This window comes from Ambystoma mexicanum, chromosome 1q (genome assembly GCF_040938575.1).
Source record: "Ambystoma mexicanum isolate Mex_15411 chromosome 1q, UKY_AmexF1_1, whole genome shotgun sequence".
NCBI classification, from domain to species: Eukaryota; Metazoa; Chordata; class Amphibia; order Caudata; family Ambystomatidae; genus Ambystoma; species Ambystoma mexicanum.
The window spans coordinates 568,097,317-568,117,189 of NC_090922.1; the positions used below are offsets into that span (position 1 = coordinate 568,097,317).

Genomic DNA, 19,873 nt, shown 5'->3' on the forward strand with positions numbered 1-19,873 from the left:
AGCACCTGAGGGGCCGTAATCCGTAGGGGGTTGATCTTCTGTGCTCGGCACCAGATAGAGAACCTCTTCCACTTGTGACCGTAGCATTTGAGTGTCGAGGACGCCCTGGCCTTTGCAAGAACCTCTCTGCAGTCGGCCGGTATATCGTACCCTCCAAACTCTAGCGCTGCAGGAGCCAAGCCTGCAGGTTCAGCGACGCCGGGTCCTGGTGGAAGATGGCACCTTCTCTGGAGAGGAGATCCGCGTCCGCCGACAGCTTGATGGATGGGGACGTTGACAAGTCCAGAAGGTCCGGGAACCAGATCTGCCTCGGCCACGCCGGTTCGACGAGGATCATCCTGCACCTGGACCTCTTGAGCTGGTTGATGAGTCGAAGCAGCAACGGCAACGGAGGGAACGCATACAGGTATAGGCCGTCCCAGGGGAACGAGAACGCATCGCCCATGCTTCTCGGCTGGGGAAACCTGCTGGCGAACCACTGGCACTTCGAGTTCGTCGCTGTTGCGAACAGGTCGATTTGGGGTTTGCCCCATCGTCAGAAGAGTTGATCCACCTGATCCTGGCGCAGCTCCCACTCGTGACACGCACGCAGCTCCCTGCTGAGCGAGTCGGCAATGGTGTTTCTTTCTCCTGCCAGGTGGAAGGGAACCAGGAACATCCCCTGGGCGACTGCCCAGTGCCACAGATCCTGTGCCTCCTTGGATAGGGCTGGGGATCTGGTACCTCCCTGCTTACGTATGTAAAACATTGTAGTGGTGTTGTCCGTGAAGATCCGCACCACCTTACCCTTGAGCGACGGGAGGAACGATTTGAGAGCCCAGAACGGCTCGGTGTTCCAGGATGTTGATGTGCAGGAGCTTCTCCTCCGGGAGCCAGAGACCTCTTGCGTGGAGATCTCCGGTGTGGGCGCCCCAACCATCCAGGGAAGCGTCCGTCGTCACCGTCTCCTGGTACGCCGGCGTCTGAAAGTCCTTGCCCGCCGTGAGGTGCGCTCAAACACCCCACCACTGAATCGCCCGCCGGAACACCTCGTTGAGGGGGACCCTGTCTTCGAAGGTGCCCGTCGCCTGCATCCAACAGGCATCGAGAAATTCTTGAAGAGGGCGCATCTCCGACGGTGCCGCCAGGCGCCTCACTGTATCGAGCTTCGCTCCCAGAAACAGGGCCACCTGCGACGGCACCAGGTGGGACTTTGGGTAATTTATGGCGAATCCCAGTTATGAGTAGCTGGACGGTCCTTGCAGTATGTTCGACGGCGAGTTCCATCGTCCTTGAGCGGATGAGCCAGTCCTCCAGGTAGGGGTAGACGTGAATCCCCTGCAGGCGCAGCCGCGCCGCCACAAGTGCTAGGCACTTGGTAAAGACCCTGGGGGCCGACTTCAATCCGAACGGCAGTGCTCTGAATTGGTAGTGGCGTCCCTGGACGACGAACCTGAGGAACTTTCGGTGACTTTTGAGGATGGGAACGTGGAAGTATGCATCCTCCAGGTCCAGCGACGATAGGAAGTCGCCTTCCTCCAGCTGTCCCAGCACGTGCTGGAGGGTGACCATCCTGAACTTTTGTGACCTGATGTATTTGTTCAAACGACGAAGGTCCAGGATGGGGCGCCAGCCGCCCGTCTTCTTCCTGACGAGGAAGTACCTGGAGTACACCACGGAGCCTCTTCGGGACGGGCTCGATGGCGCCTTTCCTGAGCATCGCCCGTACTTCCAACAGCAGTTGCGGGAGGTGATTTTCCTTCCTGGCCACAGGTGGAATGTGAGGGCACTTCTTCAGGAAATCGATAGAGTGTCCTCTTGCCAGGGTATCCAGCACCCAACGATCGGTGGAGATGGACTTCCACACGCCGACGAACTTCGTCAGCCGGCCTGCCACCGGGGTGCTTCGGTGGGGGCCCGAGGCCACGGCCGGTTCAGTCCTGCTTGGAGGTGGTGGCCTTGCCGCCCTGGCCACCTTGCCGACGGCGGCGAGGCGCTCCCTGCTTGCCGCGACCCCTGTAGGCCTCCTGAGACGAGGAGCGTGCTGCCTGGCGGTAGGACGAGCCACCACTGTATCCCTTGGAGGCCCCCTGTCTGCCTCCAGAGCTCCGAAAGGGCCGTCGTTGCTGAAGGGCTCCTAGGGCGCGGGCCGTCTCCGTGTCAGTCTTTATGGCTTGGAGGGATTCGTCCACCGCCTTCCCGAACAAGTTGCTGCCGTCGAACGGCATGTCCAAGACCCTGGTCTGGACGTCTGACGGAAGTCGGTCGCCCGGAGCCAACCCCGTTGTCGTAGGCAAACTCCGTTGCCCAGCTGGCGGAACCCGGTATTGGCAATATCGGTTGCCACCGTTATGGCGTGGTCCGACGCCACCTCGCCTTCTTGAAGTATTTCCAGGGCCTCGGACCTCTTGTCGTCCGGTAGGAAGTCCAATATGGGGACCAGCTTAAACCAGAGCTCCCTGTCGTAATGGGCCACGATCGCCAGGGCGTTGGCCGCTTTGATCGTCGTCGCCGCCGACGACGAAATGACCCGTCGCCCCATGGCGTCCAACTTCCTTCCCTCGCCGTCCGGAGGGGAATTCGACGTGGAGGCTCCTGACCCCGCCGCTTTCTTCTTCGCCGCCGCCGAGACGACCGAGTCTGGCGTTGGCTGGGTCCTGAGGCACAGGGGAGCGGTCTCGGGGACCCAGTACTTCTTCTCGTACCGGACCCGTTTGGCTGGTGCCGTGGAGGTGTTCTTGAGTACCGACAGGCCCTCCTCCCAGATGTCATCGATTAGAGGCACCGCGATGACAGTCTTCCTCTTGGCCTCCCGGTGCTGATAGAGGAAACCTTCCTTTTTCTGCTCCTCCGGGCAGAGCTGGAACAATTCGGACGCCCTGGCGATCATGGCGTGGAATGAGCCAATCTCGTCGGGCGGAGAGGCCCGTGCGACGGGAGACCCGTTCCGTCGTCGTCCTCAGAACCCGTCGTCGAGCCCACCACACCGTCATCTCCCGACTCGTGGGAGGATGAGGAGGGAACTGTAGGCCTTACGGGGGCGAGTGGAGGAGAGGGTTGGGTCCTCCGTCGTTTGTTCTGAGGACTTACCGACGGGCCAGGTTGCGGGTCCTCCGGCCTGGGCCGTGGTAATCTCGTCCTCATCTCAGAGCATAAGGACTGGATCGCAGACAAAATGGCTGCCGAGCTATCCTGAGGCCTATGTTCCGGCTGTGCCGGAAGGGAAGGCTGCTCTTCCTCGCCATTGTCGTCTTCCTCGGTTATCTCCCGAGTATCTTCCTTATGGGATCGAACCTTCTCGAATTGGACTTCGAGATTCCCCACGGGTTTGGTCAGTTCCTCCTCCGAGGCTGACTCCAAGCTCGAGGAGGCTACCGTGCCCCCCCCTCGCTTCTTCCATCATGGTGGCCATGACGATGGGCTGAAAAGAGGATTCCCTCCTTGGCGGCAGGGAAACTCGTCCCGGAGGCAGTCTCCGCTGGCAGGGTCTCTGCCGGCTTGGCCAGAGTCGCCGCGATCACCTCGATAGAGGCCTTTGCCTGCTGGGTAGGGGCCTTCACCACCTTAGGTGCATCCAGGGCCTTCTTAGGGGGAGGGGTAACGCCTCGCTCCCCCCTCTTCCCCGAACCGCTGGCTCGTGGTTGACGGTGCCGGGGAAGGCGCGCCCTGCCTGGCGACCGAAGAGCCCGACCTTTCGGCGCTACCGGAGCCAGCGGACTTGCGGCGCTTGGCCTGGTGTTGGGCCCCCGTCGCCGGGGCGCCCGCACAGGACTTAGAAGCCCGCTCGGACCCTTTCTTCTTCTCACCCGTTGAGCCCTTCTCCAACCAGCTGGCGAGACGGGATCGACGGTCCCTCATGGTCTGCTCCGACAAGTTCTTGCAGAACTGGCAGTCCTTCTCTACATGAGTCTTGTCCCCATGAAGACAGTAGAGGCATCGCGAATGTTCGTCTTCCTTAAACACATTCTGCAGCCCGCATCCAGGGCAGCTGCGAAACAGCTTGGGTCCGGGTGACAAACTCGCGTCCTGGGCCATCTCGAAGTAGGCCGCAAATCTTCTGGAATCCTCCAAAAGGTTGATTCGACGAAATCTTCACCCTTGAGGGGCGTAGGAAAATCCTGCAACGGGTACCCGTTAACGGGAGTAGAAACGGTGGAGCTTGAGGCTCGATTAACCGAAAAATGTGAAAATTCACCAGAAAAAGCGCGAAAACGCAGCAAAAGCTCGAGAGCTAAGCACGAGGACTCCCAAAACTTGAACGTGCAGTAAAAATCTGAAGATGGCTGCCAGAGGCAGGGCTTAGGGAGATGGCAGTCATTGGCTGTGGTCAGTATGACGCAGGGATCAGTGATTGGGTTACTACTACGAAAGACAGATCAGAAACGAAACTGATACTGATTTTTTCTTTACCGAGGATTCCCAGCCTGACGACGGGGAATATTCATGAGCATGTGAATCCATGCCAGACCCCATGCTGGAGAAATAGGGAGACCAGTGCAGAGGATCCCGGATGGAAGTAGAACAGGTAAAAGTCTGGCAGCAGGAGAGAACCAGTGGGAAGGGGGATCCAACTTTCCTTAAGTTTAGAGAAGAGCAGTAGCAGAAGCCGCCTCGGGATACTTGCAAAGGGGACAGCAGGGAAGTCCAGGGTAGTGAGACAGCGGTTCTCGCCAAGCCGCCGTATGCCCCCGGACAGGCAAACAGGCCTTTTATGTGGACCAGTTGCACCCTCCAGCTCCAGTCCTGGAGAAAAAACAAAAAAGCACTTCCCAGCCAATGGTGATGCGCTGCAGGAGCAGGCCGGAAAGCGAATCTGGCCTCGGAAGGGCTGGTCAGGTGGCAGCCATGATGGTGAGGAGCTCCAGCTCCTGTGCACCGGGAAATGTATCGAAAGCGTGCCTGCACTCCCCGCTCAGCAAGAGCAAAGGGGAAAGAGGATCCTTATGTTGTCCCAGTTATTGCACAGACAACATCCCATGAATATGCAGGAAAGGGGCAGGCGCTTAGTCCAAGACTAAAGCAACCTAATAGTGCAGTGACGATAGGATGAGTTTCTTTCCCACCTACTGGCCATTTAACTCAAAATGTCAATCCTAGCCCAGAAAAATGGCAGTTTGCAGTCATGAAAGAAACACCTTCCAACAAACACTCCTCAGTCAACAATATTTACAACTTTCAAATTTGAGTTTATTTCTAATACTTAGCCTGAGTCCAGTCAGCAAAGAAACAATGTCACACTAGGATAATCCATATCATCCACAGACGAAGAACAAATCTCCAGCCTCACAACCAATCAGTCTGCAAACATACTATAAACTTTCCTGCTGAAGATACTAGGAAATTTCGACGGGTTCTTTAAGGTGGTAAACCTACATTGATTTCACTGAAATCATGCTCCAGTTATTAATTGGTCTTTACTACAACTACAACTGATCATTTACCATTTGTTGGATCCAACTGTTCACACCATAGAAAGTCTTGCTGCAATCGCACATCTCTCCTGCCTCTCCCCAATCCAGAGGGCTGGCTTCAGCATCAGTCCAAGCTCTTTCAATGGAATAACCCCATAATAATGCGAGTCCCATTACAAAATTACACCTATGGTCCCTTTGAGCCTTACTCTGGTTACCTCCCCCCCTTCTGTCCCCCAACACACATTAGCTGGATTGAGCTGGACCAGGACACACTTCCTTCATTGTCAATGGAAGGCTTTGTTTTTAACTTCTGTCCTTTTTAGGGAGAATGTTCTTATGCCTTATTTCTAGCACCCAGATACGTTAACCTACTCGTCATGGTCTGGAATCATAAGGTAGCTATAAACTCCAATCACACTCACTCATGCCCATTCAAACATTTGGTATCCAGCAAATCAAGAGTGGGTGCTATACAAACTTGTAGAGTCTTCTTAATTGGCAAGGCAAGTATACAGCATGTAGGTTACAGAGAAATCACAACCACCCATTCCTCATACTAACTCACAGGCACTCTCGCACATCAACATTTCTATTTTCTACCCAAGCAGAAAAGGGAAACAAAGTGCAGATGCCCAGCTAACGGATTTCCAAAGTGCTAGAGACTCCAATTTGGGAGTGTCCAGGAAGAAAAATGCTTCATGTGAACTACAATGGCTACGACTCGCACATCCACAGTTTTAAAGAACAATGGCACTAACCTGAATTAATGTATGAACAAGGTTCCTGGTCCAGGTGGAATAGGGGGACCATAGCCCCCACCCTGGGGGTTCATAAGGATCTGCAAAAGGCCAGATACAGGTAAGAGCCAACTCCTCAGTGGTATCTAGATGGCACTCACCAGGGAAAAGTGGTCAGAGCATCAAAGAATTCAAGCAAAAATGGGAGGGAACTTTTAAAGTCTGAAAAAAGATTTGTTTCTACCCTATGGTAGAAAGTGGTTCTGAATGAACCAAGTCTAATATTGGAACCAATACTGTTACCCCCACTACCATCATTTTCAACTTTTAGGTGGTTATGGATTTAAAAAGCGGTCCCATCATCGCAGCTTTCGGCCCCACCTCAGCTATCCAAACCTCTCTCCAACTCACCTCTGTCAACGCAATCATCAGGTTTGAGAACCCACCTACTAAATACTTTTTCAGCAAGTTCTTGGCCAAGTTCTGTTCATAACTATTACCATTATTGACCTAACTACTGCATAGCACTTTTACAGCTGTACTGGCATGGTCTCTGTTCACTGAAAACCACAGGTAATTAAAAATATTCAATGTTCATTTTTATTTCAAACAGAAAGTTGGCATAGTGCACAATCACCCGGTTTTCATTCGTTAAGACCACACCTTAAGTGGTACGATCCCTCTCGGCCTCTTTTGGCTGGTCATCAGCCTACTGGCCTTCCATCCTAGGCCCACTGCCCTCACCCTCTCTGGTGGTCAAAACCCTGGGGGTGAAACTCTGATTCTCTCTCCATGCAGAGTCAGATCAGTGCAGTTGGCCAGTCAATTCACTTCAAGCTGCGTGTCTTGCCAAAGTCCTCCTGTTTCTCTCCTCTCACCTTCGCTCCTTGGTGGTATCATCTCTCACCTCTGGCTCCCTGGACTACTGCAATGCGCTTCATCTGGCCAGCCAGCGTATCTTCTGCAGCGACTTCAAGCTCTGCAAAACATGGCGGCCCGACTTCTTGTTGGGGCCCCAAGGTTTTAGTCAGTCTTTCCTATCTTGGCTAAACTGCACTGGTGGCAAAAAGTCCTTTGTGTGGTCCATTGTGCGTTCTATGCCAAAGGTCCGGAATTTCTGCAGGCCAAATTTCCACCCCTACGACTCCCACTTGTCACCTGCGTTTCCGCTTCTTCTCTTACGATCAGTCTCCCGCTTTTGGTTGACTCGCATGTGGGGTGGGAGGAAATTGCTCCTTCTTGGTGGCAGCAGCCTCTTTGTAGAATGCCACGCCGGTTTCTTTGCGGGCCATGGATGAGCACTTAAAGTTCTGTTGTGCTCTCAAAAATGTATCTTTACAGTCTAGCTTGCCACTTCCCTCATTCTTGGTTTTTCCTCAGTGCCATAATGCCCTAGCCGGTGTAGGTTTGCTTCATAAGTTATTTTTACATTACCTGTTTAGAGAGTCTCAGCTTAACAAGACAATTTCTAACAATTTGGACAGTTACACTTGCCCATTCCTCAGTGTCCCAGTAGTCAACATCCCGTTTTACTTTGAAGATAATTGACTGCACTTATACTTTAGGTTACAAACAAATCTGAGGATTATAGTTACCTTGCTCCCTGTAGGAACGCTGCCTGTGAAAGACACCTTAGCCACGTCGGGGTGTTTACACATAAACTCGCCAGTAGAGGCTCCACCTTGAACTACATTGAAGAGTCCTGGAGGCACACCAGCTTCAGCAAATATCTCAGCAAGCAACAAAACCGTGAGTGGAGTAAAAGGAGATGGCTTGAAAACCATTGCATTACCTATGAACAAAAAACAGAACATACAATAACAATACCTTAGTATACAGTATTCCTTTGAATAGCATACAGTCAAAAAGGTTTCATTGAAAATCGGATGCAATTGTGTGTACAGACAAGTTACTAGGTTTACATGCTACGATTTCTAGTAACTAATTTTGGACTGCAAGTACATCAGATCGGACTTTCTCACGACTTGTGGGTGATAGAATCATCATTCATTTAAATCCTATTGCATGTCTGACCAATATTTTGAAAGAGTATAAAGAGGATGTATTGTTCTTTATTACATTATTCATTAATAGCTCAATTGACCTTAAACACTATAAAGATTAAAATAAATAGTTGGATCTAGATGACCAGGTGAATTACTGGCCGATTACTAACACCATTTCTTTTAAAAGACCATGGAGTAGGTAACTGGACACTTCCAAACTTTCATGGACGTAAACAAGTGCGGAGGAGATGGGCAGTCAGACCAATGACTGGGACATAGCAAGAAGTTGGTCCCGAGGGCAAACGTTCTGGCGCACTAATTGTCAAGGTAAATTTGAATATGGCTGGATTTGTTGGCTGTATTCCACACCCTGGACCACGCAACTATCTTACACAGACTATGATCTGTGGCGATTGTGGCGAATTAATACCCTCATGCGATGGTCCTACTAATTGTTATAAAACCACCTGCAGTCTCAGCTGATAAGCATTCACCTTCTCCCCACTTAATTTAATACACAGATTATCTTGCCCTAGGAGACGTCACTACATTTATAAATGAATTATTGCAGGCAGACCTATTGGCAGGTCAATTAATGCCTTATTAGCAATAAGGCAGTTCTAAATTGTTAGTACCCGAACTAAATACCCCCCATGACATTTCAAAGCTCGATTCAACCAGCAAAATGTCCTGGCAGGGGCTATTATAATAGCAAAGTGCCCTTCAACATTCCTAAAATCTGTATACAAGGGACCCAATTTCAGGCTCCCCAAAACAGCGGTCCGCTGTTAGGAAGGTTGAAGGGCACTTTACCACTATTATAATAGCCTGCCAGGACAGGCACCATACCTGCAGCAACAATGGAGGTAAGGAAACCAATACACATTGGAACACAGGACAGTCGTACTTGCCCACTGAGGTGGACTAGAGACCAGGTTAAGTTATAATTGGCCAATAGATCCAGTTATTTGAGCTAGGAATTGTTCTTTGTAGAAATGATGCAACTGAGCCATGATGAAAACCTGTGAAAAGGTTGAAACATGTGTTGGCTTTGTTCTTGTGTTGAGCAAAAAATTGGTTATAAAACCTACTGTGGCAAAATAAACTTAAATACATTTCCTCTGAATATCTAGTGGAATGTTGAAATGAAATTATGTTCAATGGTATAATCTATTCATATAAAAGAAGTAAATAAGTGGTTATTGGTGCTGGAGGTGGATCTTTCAGAGTAGAATCTAACACTTTAACACTTGAATGTTGAATCTTTTTCTTGATCCAAGGCGTCTTCCTGCTGCCAACCGCAGAGATCCTAAATTATAGATTTGCTCCGGAAGTGTGGCTGTTGGGCTGGGTGGACTGTGTCTTCTGCTCCTGCTTCGTGTGGAATTCGTGTGCCTTTTTGCCTTTTGATACGGCGTCGGCAAGGTGAAGCCGCTACTGCCGTTCATCTGCGCGTAACGCGCTGTCTCCGGACCCTGGACTACTTCCTAACCATCTTTGTCACTCACTCACTCCAGGTGAACTCTTGACTCCTGTCCTGCGGCTCTTGCCGCATATTTAGTTTCCCTGCTGGGCAGAGAGTTCAACTCACTCTCTGATTCTTTCTTTTCAGCCCTGCCCTCTCTGCTCCGCCTCCCGCCTGCTCCCCACCCACAGCCTCTTCCATTTTAGCACTGGTGCACGCGCATCTCGCTCGCGCATCCGAAGTGCTCCGGAAGTGTGGCTGTTGGGCTGGCGGCGGTCGGGGGTTGGCTTACTAAATATTATGTGGTATTGTTATTGTTATTGTACCCTTAAAATCCAAATATACCTTTACTTCTATTTTTTTTACGCTGATTTTTTTCTTTTGCACATCTACAAGATGAGGAAAAACAAAATGCTGGCCATGAAAAATGATGTTAGAGCTGATTTTTTTGCTGCTGTCAGCACTAGACGGGCGATCTTAGCCAGAGCTGCTGCCCTCCCTCTACCTGATATCAACGATGAGGAAGCACTGTTGCAATGTGCACAAGACTGCTCTATTGTAGGTAAAAATATTGAGGATCCAATAGACCCATCCCAACCTCTTTTTGGAACCCGGCTCTCCTGATACCCTAATTACAAAGAAAATAGCCCTGCACAAAGATAAGGTTGCTAATGTACAGGACCCATGCATAGTTAGCGATTTTGATTATGATAATTTCAATGAACCCCCATCCTCTTTACTCTTAGGATCTGAGGATTTTGTTGCCTCGGGTATGGGGAATTTTGCTAATGTGGGTATGGGGGAGTTGGTTCAATCTAGTCACTCTGCCAACACGGATTTTATGGCAATGATGGGGATTTTCAATCGCCTGATTCTGTCGGAACTGAGAAAACAAACGGCTGCTATAACCAATTTGGCATCTGAAATAGATAACCTACCCAAGAATCTGGGCGAGTCCCTTGCTACGGTACTTCCGCCTATTTTGGGGAAGGAGTTGAGGGAGGTTTTTGGTGCCATAATTCCGAATGTTAAGACCATTCCTTTACCTGCAGATGAAATAATTATACTACCTCCCACTCAGGAAGAAGGTAGTGTCGACCTGCCCCTGGGTGAAGGGACCTCAGGTAACAAGTCTTCGACTGAAAAAGAATTACCTGACTCTTTTGAGGATTTTGAAGTAAAAATATCTAAACGGCAGGGGAAAAAACTGGCTAAAATTAAGAAAAAAACTGCAACGAAGCCCTCAAAAAATCTTCTCGCAAATTTATGAGGGCGTCTGAACTCAAACATGCCCTGCTTGATGATGTGGATGCAATCTCTGTCCCCGAGAAAAAATGTGAAAATCAAAACAAAAACTTAAACATACAACACAATCACGATGTCATACTAGTAGAGAATGCCCAAGACTCAAGGCTTTTTTTCTGAGGGGGATTTGGCTTTGTGTGATGTTTTATAAAAGAAAAGGGAAGCCATGTATGAGATCTTTAAAGCGATTCCTTCTCTTGATAATCTTATTGAGCGTGTCGAACCATAATCTGGCCTGGGGTCGGAATGCTCAAGCTGATCCGATTGATAACAATGTTACGCTAGACTTGAAACATGATGATTATGTTCCCAATCCTGATCTGATGACAAAACCAGGAAAAAAGTGCGTTACCACTGAAAACACCGGTACGACCACCACTGGTTCGACTGTATCTACAGTTCCTATTCTACCTATTTTGTCTAGTGAACATAATCCTGTCAATACTGTGGGAATTACCCAGGAGCCAACAATGACTCCCAAAGCTGTGGGGAAAGGGCCGGTGGGGCCCACCTACAACAAAAAGGAGAATGAAATTCAACATATTATTTTGAAGATAGAGACAATGTTACTCCAACCAGAGTCTAAACTGCCTGTTCCTATTGTTCCAATTAAGACCATAGAATCTTCATATGTTAGCAATATAGGGAGTGATCCTGGTAGGACTAGTGGCCTTGAAGAGCAATGGTATTCGAACGATCCCTTTGAAGAATATGAACACACTATCTTCTGCTGTGCTACCTGACCCTGATTTAAGACAACCAGCCAGGCCTGAACTCCCTGGCTTAATCCTTAAAACGCTTTAAGGAAAATGGTAATGCCCCTTTAAATAGATCTTATATTCTATCCTTGTTTGCCGCCATACCTGAACTCAATCTCACATCATCTGCGGATATCTATTTGGTTGATTTCATACACAAACACAGGTATGATTATGTTCTTTTGACTATCCCCTCACCTTTGGTGAGATCATTACTCTTTAAGGAGGCTGAACAACTGCAATCTAGAGGTTTCTATGAATGAACATAAGGCCACCTCACCTAAGGACCCTAACTTTCTACCTAGGCAGGTAGAACATGAAACTGGCCATTCACGGCCAAATCTTGATAGGGTGAACTCTAAACCCAATTCGGATTTGGACAAGCAAGAATGGAGGTGGTTAGCCCTGTCCCTGCGTGAGTCGATTGACTCGCTAAAGCGGCTGGGTAAACCACTCTAGCTCTGAACGTGTTCTAAATTTTGTGAGTTGGAATACGAGAGGTAGTTTTAACCTCTTGCAGAATGAGGACCTTATGTGTTTCCTTGCTAAGTTTGACTTTATCCTACTTCAAGAAACCTGGTGTAGAACTGAATTGTGCTGGGATGGTTTTATGGTGACCAACTGTGCTCATGGCGGGAATAAGGGCAGTCCCAAAGGGGGACTCATTATAGCAGCCAAGATAACTACAGACTTAGTAAAAACTGGGGAATGGCGTTGTTCACATCACTTTCTCATGGTCTCCTTTTTGTTGGGGGCAACCCATGATTGTTTAGCCATTCTTATGGTTAATGTGTACTGGAATCCAAACGAATTATCTGATCTGCAACTTGCCAATGAACTCACCAAGTTGGGATCCATCATTGAACAGTGGTTGGTTAATAAAATAAAGGGGGTCAACTGGTTATTGCTGGTGATCTTAATGCGGACCGTTATAGTGAATGCATGTCTGGTGATATCTTTTTAGCCAACACTTGTGATTCAGTCAGAATAGGTGGTAATCCCAAGCTGAGGGGTAGGATGTGGTCTCACTTTGCGGAATTGTGGGCTGTGGATTTACTGTACAATGACCACTTTACATGGAAAGCTCGGGGTCTTACCTCTATTATTGACAATGTCTTTCTTTCCAGCTACTTGTCAACTACTATGAGTAAATTCGAGGTCAGGGAAACCAGTTGTAGTGACCATTGTTTCTTGATATTTGAAATTACTGTAAATGTCCAAAGTATGAGTGTACTTGAGTACAAACATGAGTTAACTTCCAGTCCGAAAGGCAATAGAATTAAGTGGACCTTTAGGAAAAATGCAAAGTTTACCTCGACTATGGTGACCGATTTTGAGGGCATGACTCTGCACCAACGGGTGGATTGCTATTCTGCGGTTAATTTCAGTGCATACATTCACTACACGATCAATAGCTTAGAGAAACAATCATTGAAATATCCTAAAGTAAATAACCATTATAAGCATTGCACTGATAGGAAAATTTACGAATGTAGAATTATCTATAGGAAACAATTAAGAAGTCTGCGTAAATCCGATCTTACTCTACCTGATGTTGTGCATAAGATAAAATCAATCAAACAAAGCTACAAAAATTGGTTGATCCATCATAAAGGCCAACTTTTGCAACAGGATGGTGAAGCCATGCTACGAGCACTAAGAGGGACCAATTGTTCCAACTTTTGGTCTCTAATGAATCTGAAAGACCCCAAAAGTTAGCTAACTTGCATTCTATTAGACTGTTGGTTGGGTCATTTTGCAAATTTGTACCCTCCGACCAACTGCACTGAATCGATAGAGCTAATTCAGAGTCCGAGTTGGACCCTTGAATTTACTAAAGAAGACATCGTGAATCTTCTAGTTAAATCTAAGAATTTGGCTGCTCCTGGTCCTAACAATCTTACTAACAAATTGCTTAAAGTTGATCCTGATCAATGGGCCCTCATTCTGCATTTGCTGTTTGTAAATGTTCTAAGAAGCAAACACATTCCTGTATCTTGGAGGGTTTCTATTGTATTTAAAAAAGGGCTCTAGGATGGATCCTGCTAGTTACAGACCAATAGCAATAGCTGATCCGGAATCCAAGCTTTTTGCCTCGTTGGTCCTACGGGATCAGGAAAAATGGATCACAGAACCATATTCTTGACCACAAACAGATTGGCTTCAAAAAAAATATTGGTACCGACTGTGGAGGCCTAATACTCAAATCCCTCACGTCAAGATCCATTAAGGCTGCCAAACCATCTATCTTTGTGGCATCCATGGATCTAAGCTCGGCTTTCGATCTTGTAGATAGGACAATACTATGGCTAATACTAAAAGATTATGATATTCCTAGCCAACTGCTCGCAATTATTTTGGCTCTCTATTCTGACACTAGGATCAGAGTAAGACTTAATTCGGATGGTCTACTTTCTAAGGAATTGATTATCCCAAACGGCCCTCGACAAGGCTGTATGTTAGCCCCCACTATTTTTAATCTTTATGTTAGTGGTGCCAATAAAGCTTTGGATAACAAGGGTTTGGTCTGTCCCAAATGGAATAATATTTCCCTGGCATGGATGGCATACGCTGATGACTTTCTTCTTATTGACTCTACAAAGATTGGCCTACAGCGACTGCTTATGGCCTTTGAGAGGTTCATTTTGGACCTACGGCTCAAGATCAATCCTTCTAAGACCGTTATTGTGCGCTTTGGCAGATCCAATAAAAAGGAAAACGCTTTCACTTGGCTTTGTGGTAATAAAATCATCAAGGCCCAACCGGCCTTTAAATATTTGGGCTTTTATTTCTCCGGAACAGGAACGATTAATCTAATCAAAAGCCAGTTGAAACTAAAAGCTGTGATTGAAACTAGGCAACTACGGGCCATTGAATCAAAATTTGGGAAGTTTTCGGCGACTCTGCTTAGAGAGTTCTACATTAAAAAAGTCATACCTCGTCTCACGTATGGCCTTGACCTGTTTTCAGATGACTTACATGCATATTTGACATACATTGAAGGCTATATTTGGAGGTCTGTACTTTTCTTTCTACCCGAATGTCTGCCACTGGCATTGATCAAATATGAATTCGGTTTAACATCTCTAGCCACTATTGTTACTTGGAAACGTATGAATCTGTGGCGTAAATGCGACAGATCAGGGGAGGATACACTATATGCTTGTGCTGCAAGGGATCCTGCAAATCCTTTTTTCAATATATTACATAATGAGACGATGCAATGTCTAGCCAGAATTGGTATGTCCACAGTTTCACTTCGTAACAAACCCAAGAAAGTTAAAATGAGTCTCGAGGGTTTTGACTGGCAAACAACCAAAATTACTGAAACCAAATTGTACAAACATGCACATTGTACAAACATGCATGTTCCATCTGGAAATGGGTCCCGGCTATGGAATGCTATCTTAAGAAATATCCAAGTAAACAAACACGGAATGACTTTTTGCGCTTCAGATTCAATGCCATTCAAACTAATCATAGTGGGGGACTGGAAATGGTGTCATTTCTGTAACAAGGAAGGAGTGGTTGAAACACTACAACATATTCTGCTGGTGTGTCCTAGACTTATCTTATAGGATACTTTATTTCGCACAATTTGTACACTCAACCCACAAGGTAAATAGAGAATTTATATGGCACACAATGCTACATGAGAACTCACCAACTCTGATCATTCGGATCACTTCCTTTCTAAGAAAGGAATGTGAACTTTGCTAGCCTGATGCTAAATTTGCTGTCTTACCTTATTTTTTGACAGAAAGCACTTTGACGTTAGGGAATAAGTTCCTCTTGCAACTTCTAACCAATATTGTGGTGTTTTGTTTTATCTTCTGTGCTTATTTGATTCATAATGAATTCTCTTTTTGTTTTTAGGTAAACAAACTATTGTTTGCTTTTTAAACAAAATCAGTTATGTATTTAATGTATTGTTTTGGATTCTCTTAAGTTTTTATATTTCGTAAAAATGTTGTAATCAACCGATACTGTAATTCGTTAACCTGGTGATTCTGTTCATTGTTTCTTGCTTTTCTCTTAAATTTTGTAAAGGTATATTATAAACCAAAACAAAAAAAAAAAATTATAGGATTTGGTTTCAACATTGGGTGGTTAAAGGTCAGACTAAGGCGCAACCTTAACCCACAAATCTCTACATTGTGACAGGGACAATTCTGGAGAGCTGTAGCCAAACCAGTTCAAGGTAGCAAGGTGAGCGGTCTAGGCTAAACCTCAAGAGGTGGGGAGCTTGTAAGGGTTCCACAATGAGCACACAGAGCAAAGCAGTCAATGAACACACTTAAACAGGTATACAAATACTTCTTTACTTATGGCCAAAACAAAGTGAAAAATTACTAACAGGTAATATCACCCAATACAGAAAAATAGATACATGTGTAGTCATACTCCAGTAATTGTATATATGAAACCATTGAAAATGAAGGTACAGATTAGTATTAGCACTACTAGTCCACAGAGATACAATCCTAACTTCAGATGCCCATCCCTAAAATGTATGGGGCCTTGTGCCCAAAAGTTCAGCAAAGTTCCATACAGTTTTGAGAAGCTGGAAAGAAAATTAACGCAAGATCTCTGGGGTACAGTGAACAATTCCAGGTGCCAGGAGATGAGCTGAACTAGCAAACAAATGTGTTCCCAACTTTCGCAGTGCTTGTGTGAACAAGCAATGCAAAGCCAAAGTTTTATAAAAGTTCCCGAACTTTTAAAAGGGAGTTTAGGGGTCTGGTATGTATTGCTACAACTCACCCCCCATGCTCAGATTCTTCGCAGGACTTTGCAGTCGGTTGAAGGTCTGAGGTCACTTTTCCTGCTGTCGGTCTCAGCCCTGGATTCCCAGGGGTTGCAGGTTTGAGCAGCTCTCTGGTTGATGACTATGGCTGGTGCAAGGTCTGTTAAAAAATACAGCAAAACTCGATGCATTGCAACTCACAGAACAGGCATGGACGCAGGTAAGTAGCTTCGGATGACTGCAGTGCAAAGGGATTCACTTGCCACAGTCAGACTTTCCCTCCTATCTCAGATCCCCTTGATGCTAGGACCACGAAATGTTAGATAAAAGTCTAGTTGCACAAGCAGCAGATCACCCAGATTGCAGGCCCCAACTTGGAACAGAGACGTCTACAGCACAGTAGACCAAATTCAGAGCTACGGTCCTGGGGCACTTCCGAAAGCTCTTTGTAGTACTCAGAGCAGATGTTGAGAATGGATTTACCCTCCACTCCAAGGGTTGCAGCTCCTTCGCAGTACTGCTGGAGATCATCAACAGGGCAGCAGCAGAAGTTGATCGCCAAGCCTTCTTCCGATGGGTCCACGGTCTCCTAGCTGGACAGGAGTCTTGGTTCCTTCAGTTTCTTCCAGGCTCTCTCCAGATTGGGTGCAGGGGTCCTCCTTTATCCTAAATTCCAGGTAAGAGAAGCAGCTCCCACTAGCCAATGACATAGCTTCCCCAAACACCCCCCCAGCAGTGATCCAATCAGGACCAATGGCAGCAAAACTCATGCATACCACTCAGATACACTGGCACCAGTTTGTGGATTGGGACCAGACAGTCCCAGCCCACTTCCTGGCAGCAAACACAGTCGTCCAGTAGCCCAGCAAAAGCCTCTGCTTTCCAGAGGCACTGGAAGTCCATAAACACAGGCCAGGAAGAAGGCTAAAAGACAAGATGGCCAAAGGACAAACGAAAAATCTGTGGCATGTTCATGTTTGACCACTAGCCACAGTTAGTAGCCAATCACGGTAAGGCTAAAATGAAATGCACCAAAACATTGTAAAAAGTCACTGCTGCCACCAGCTTGTCCATTTAGCACACAGAGTAACCACAAATCCTCAAGAGTGTTAGTCTAGGGTAAAATAAAAAGTGTACCCCATTGTACTGCATTGTAAGATGCATGGTACAATAATACAAAGTTACCACAAGTGAGAACAAGTTAGCCCAAGTGAGAACAAGTTAGCCCAAGTGAGAACAAGTTAGCCCAAGTGAGAACAAGTTAGCCCAAGTGAGAACAAGTTAGCCCAAGTGAGAACAAGTTAGCCCAAGTGAGAACAAGTTAGCCCAAGTGAGAACAAGTTAGCCCAAGTGAGAACAAGTTAGCCCAAGTGAGAACAAGTTACCAAAAGTAGTAACAATAACAGGACTAAGGGAAACAATGTTTCCTAGTACTGACAGCCTGAAGGACATGTCAGTTTCCCCATAACAGATTAGCAAAAAGCCAGTGCAGTGAAGCTTACGGCTTCACTGCACTGTAAAAAGGACACCTCAGATAAAAAAATAAAAAGCAACAAGTTTGGGGGTCCATAGAAATGAAAGGAACGGTGCAGTAAAGAACATTTCCTAACACTCGCCCTTCCCAGACTAGTAGCAGGGGGAACTAACCCACCCCTAGATGGCTACTCTGTTCCAGTGGGTTATCCCAGTCGAGCAGCCCATCAGCATTGCTAAATGTGGGATCTGGCCTAAGCCCAATAGTGAAGATCAAGGCCTGTAGACTCATGAACCTCCTGAGCCACTTAAGATTCTCTCTTAAATGCCACCAACCACTTCAAAGGCTTAGGGTGAGCATACACACTAAATGGAGTCCCATAGGAGGTAGGACCTCAACTTCCTAAGGCACTATATAAGGGAAAAGTATCTATTATCCACCTGGGGCCACCCGAGTTCTGCACTACTTAAGGATTCTTTCAGGCCATTGAAGGCCTCACACTCAAGCGTCCATAAGCATTCTTTAGGTCCCCTTGAAGTAGTGAGGGCAGTCAGAGTGACAGCTATATTTCTATAGTCTGCCACTTTACTCCTGTGTTTAAAAGTGAGGCCCAGAAACGTCCTCACGTGGGCTTGAGTAGTGGGGGTTGCCCAGTTCTGTACATGTACTTCACTGACAAAAGGTTGCCTCTTACCTCCACTTACACCAAAGTTATGCTGAAGGAAGGCCAATGGCTCCTGTGCAGGCGAACACTTGGTTGTCTGAGAACAAGTTGGCCTGTTGAAGGTCCCGACACCCATCGTCTTGAGTTATTCCCAGCTCCTTTCGAGTGGGGGTTAGATATGCCATGTCATGCAGACATGTAATGCTGAGATCCTTTTTCCCCATTCAGAACAGGGTGCGATCTCATTTTCCAGGTGTCCGTTGCAGCCACCAATCCAGAGGTCAATACATTGAAGTAAGGATCTGAAAAAGACGAAACTGACGTCTCCTCCTTAGCATAGACTGCCAGGGATATGTTCCATACCCCACAGAGATCAAAATGGCTACTGTACTTTTCAGTACCGAGCTGATCCATCAAGCTGTTACCTCTTAGTGGGGAGTGTGTCTGTCTTGGGGACAGAATACATAGCTCTAGTATCCATAAAGAATCCCAAACTGGCTTTACCTGCATGTTCCTCAAGCTCCTCAGAACTGGACTCCTGACAGCTAGAGCGATCAAACACCCCTTGTTCCAACACAGTGTTGATCTCATACCAATTGTCAGAACCTCTTGTTTGGTCTGAACCCCCACAACACCCAAACTTGGTTGGGTTCATCAACTTCCAAAATACAGCATGGTTTACACCAACCCGTTATCCATGGGTGACAGTGACAAGGAAGGAGATTGCTGCAGCAAAATCTCCAGCTCACCTTGCTGATGTGGGTTCAGATGAGGTCATCTTCACTCAAGACATTAGAAGAGCTGCTTTGGCACAGGTCAGGGAGATGCAGATGTATCTGGCTCCCTCTGTAGCCAGAAGCAGGGCTCCAGGTCTATCTCTCAAGATAGAATCCTCCACACTATTCAGAGGAAACTTTATGGTAACCTTCCCAGGTCCACCAAGGCCTACTGAATAGTTTACCTTGCCAGGCTGTGAAAAATGGCAGCGCCCAGACCACTCACAGGTGTTCAGGGATTTACAAAGTAAGTTTGACAGGAGACAGTCCCACCTTCTCTGGGGCCCACTGAAGGTGCTAATCAAACACAAGAGCTTTGACAAGTCTCTTTCTCAGACCATCTTCCTGTGGATGACAGTTCAGTGACACTTGACAGGTTACTTCACCCTCCTGCCACTGGGTCTGACCACTACTAAGCACAGCAGAGGAGCTACCTCTGGGATTGTCTTTCAGTAAGGTGTCAATGACTGACTTGGCAGTCATTCCCTGTGCGCTGACACAAGGCCATAAGGGATTATGATAATGTTAAAGGATATTTATGCTGCGCA

At 47.1% G+C, this 19,873-nt stretch overlaps 1 protein-coding gene across 3 annotated transcripts in view; it reads right to left on the bottom strand.

Annotated features, from left to right (window-relative positions):
• ALDH9A1 (aldehyde dehydrogenase 9 family member A1) overlaps positions 1 to 19,873 on the bottom strand; it is a 919,974-nt gene that overhangs the window by 323,070 nt on the left and 577,031 nt on the right. For all 3 annotated transcript variants that reach the window (XM_069641045.1, XM_069641043.1, XM_069641044.1), the window contains exon 6: positions 7,726 to 7,922. In XM_069641045.1, the coding sequence (XP_069497146.1) occupies positions 7,726 to 7,922 (197 nt within the window). The remainder of the gene's footprint in view (positions 1 to 7,725; positions 7,923 to 19,873) is intronic.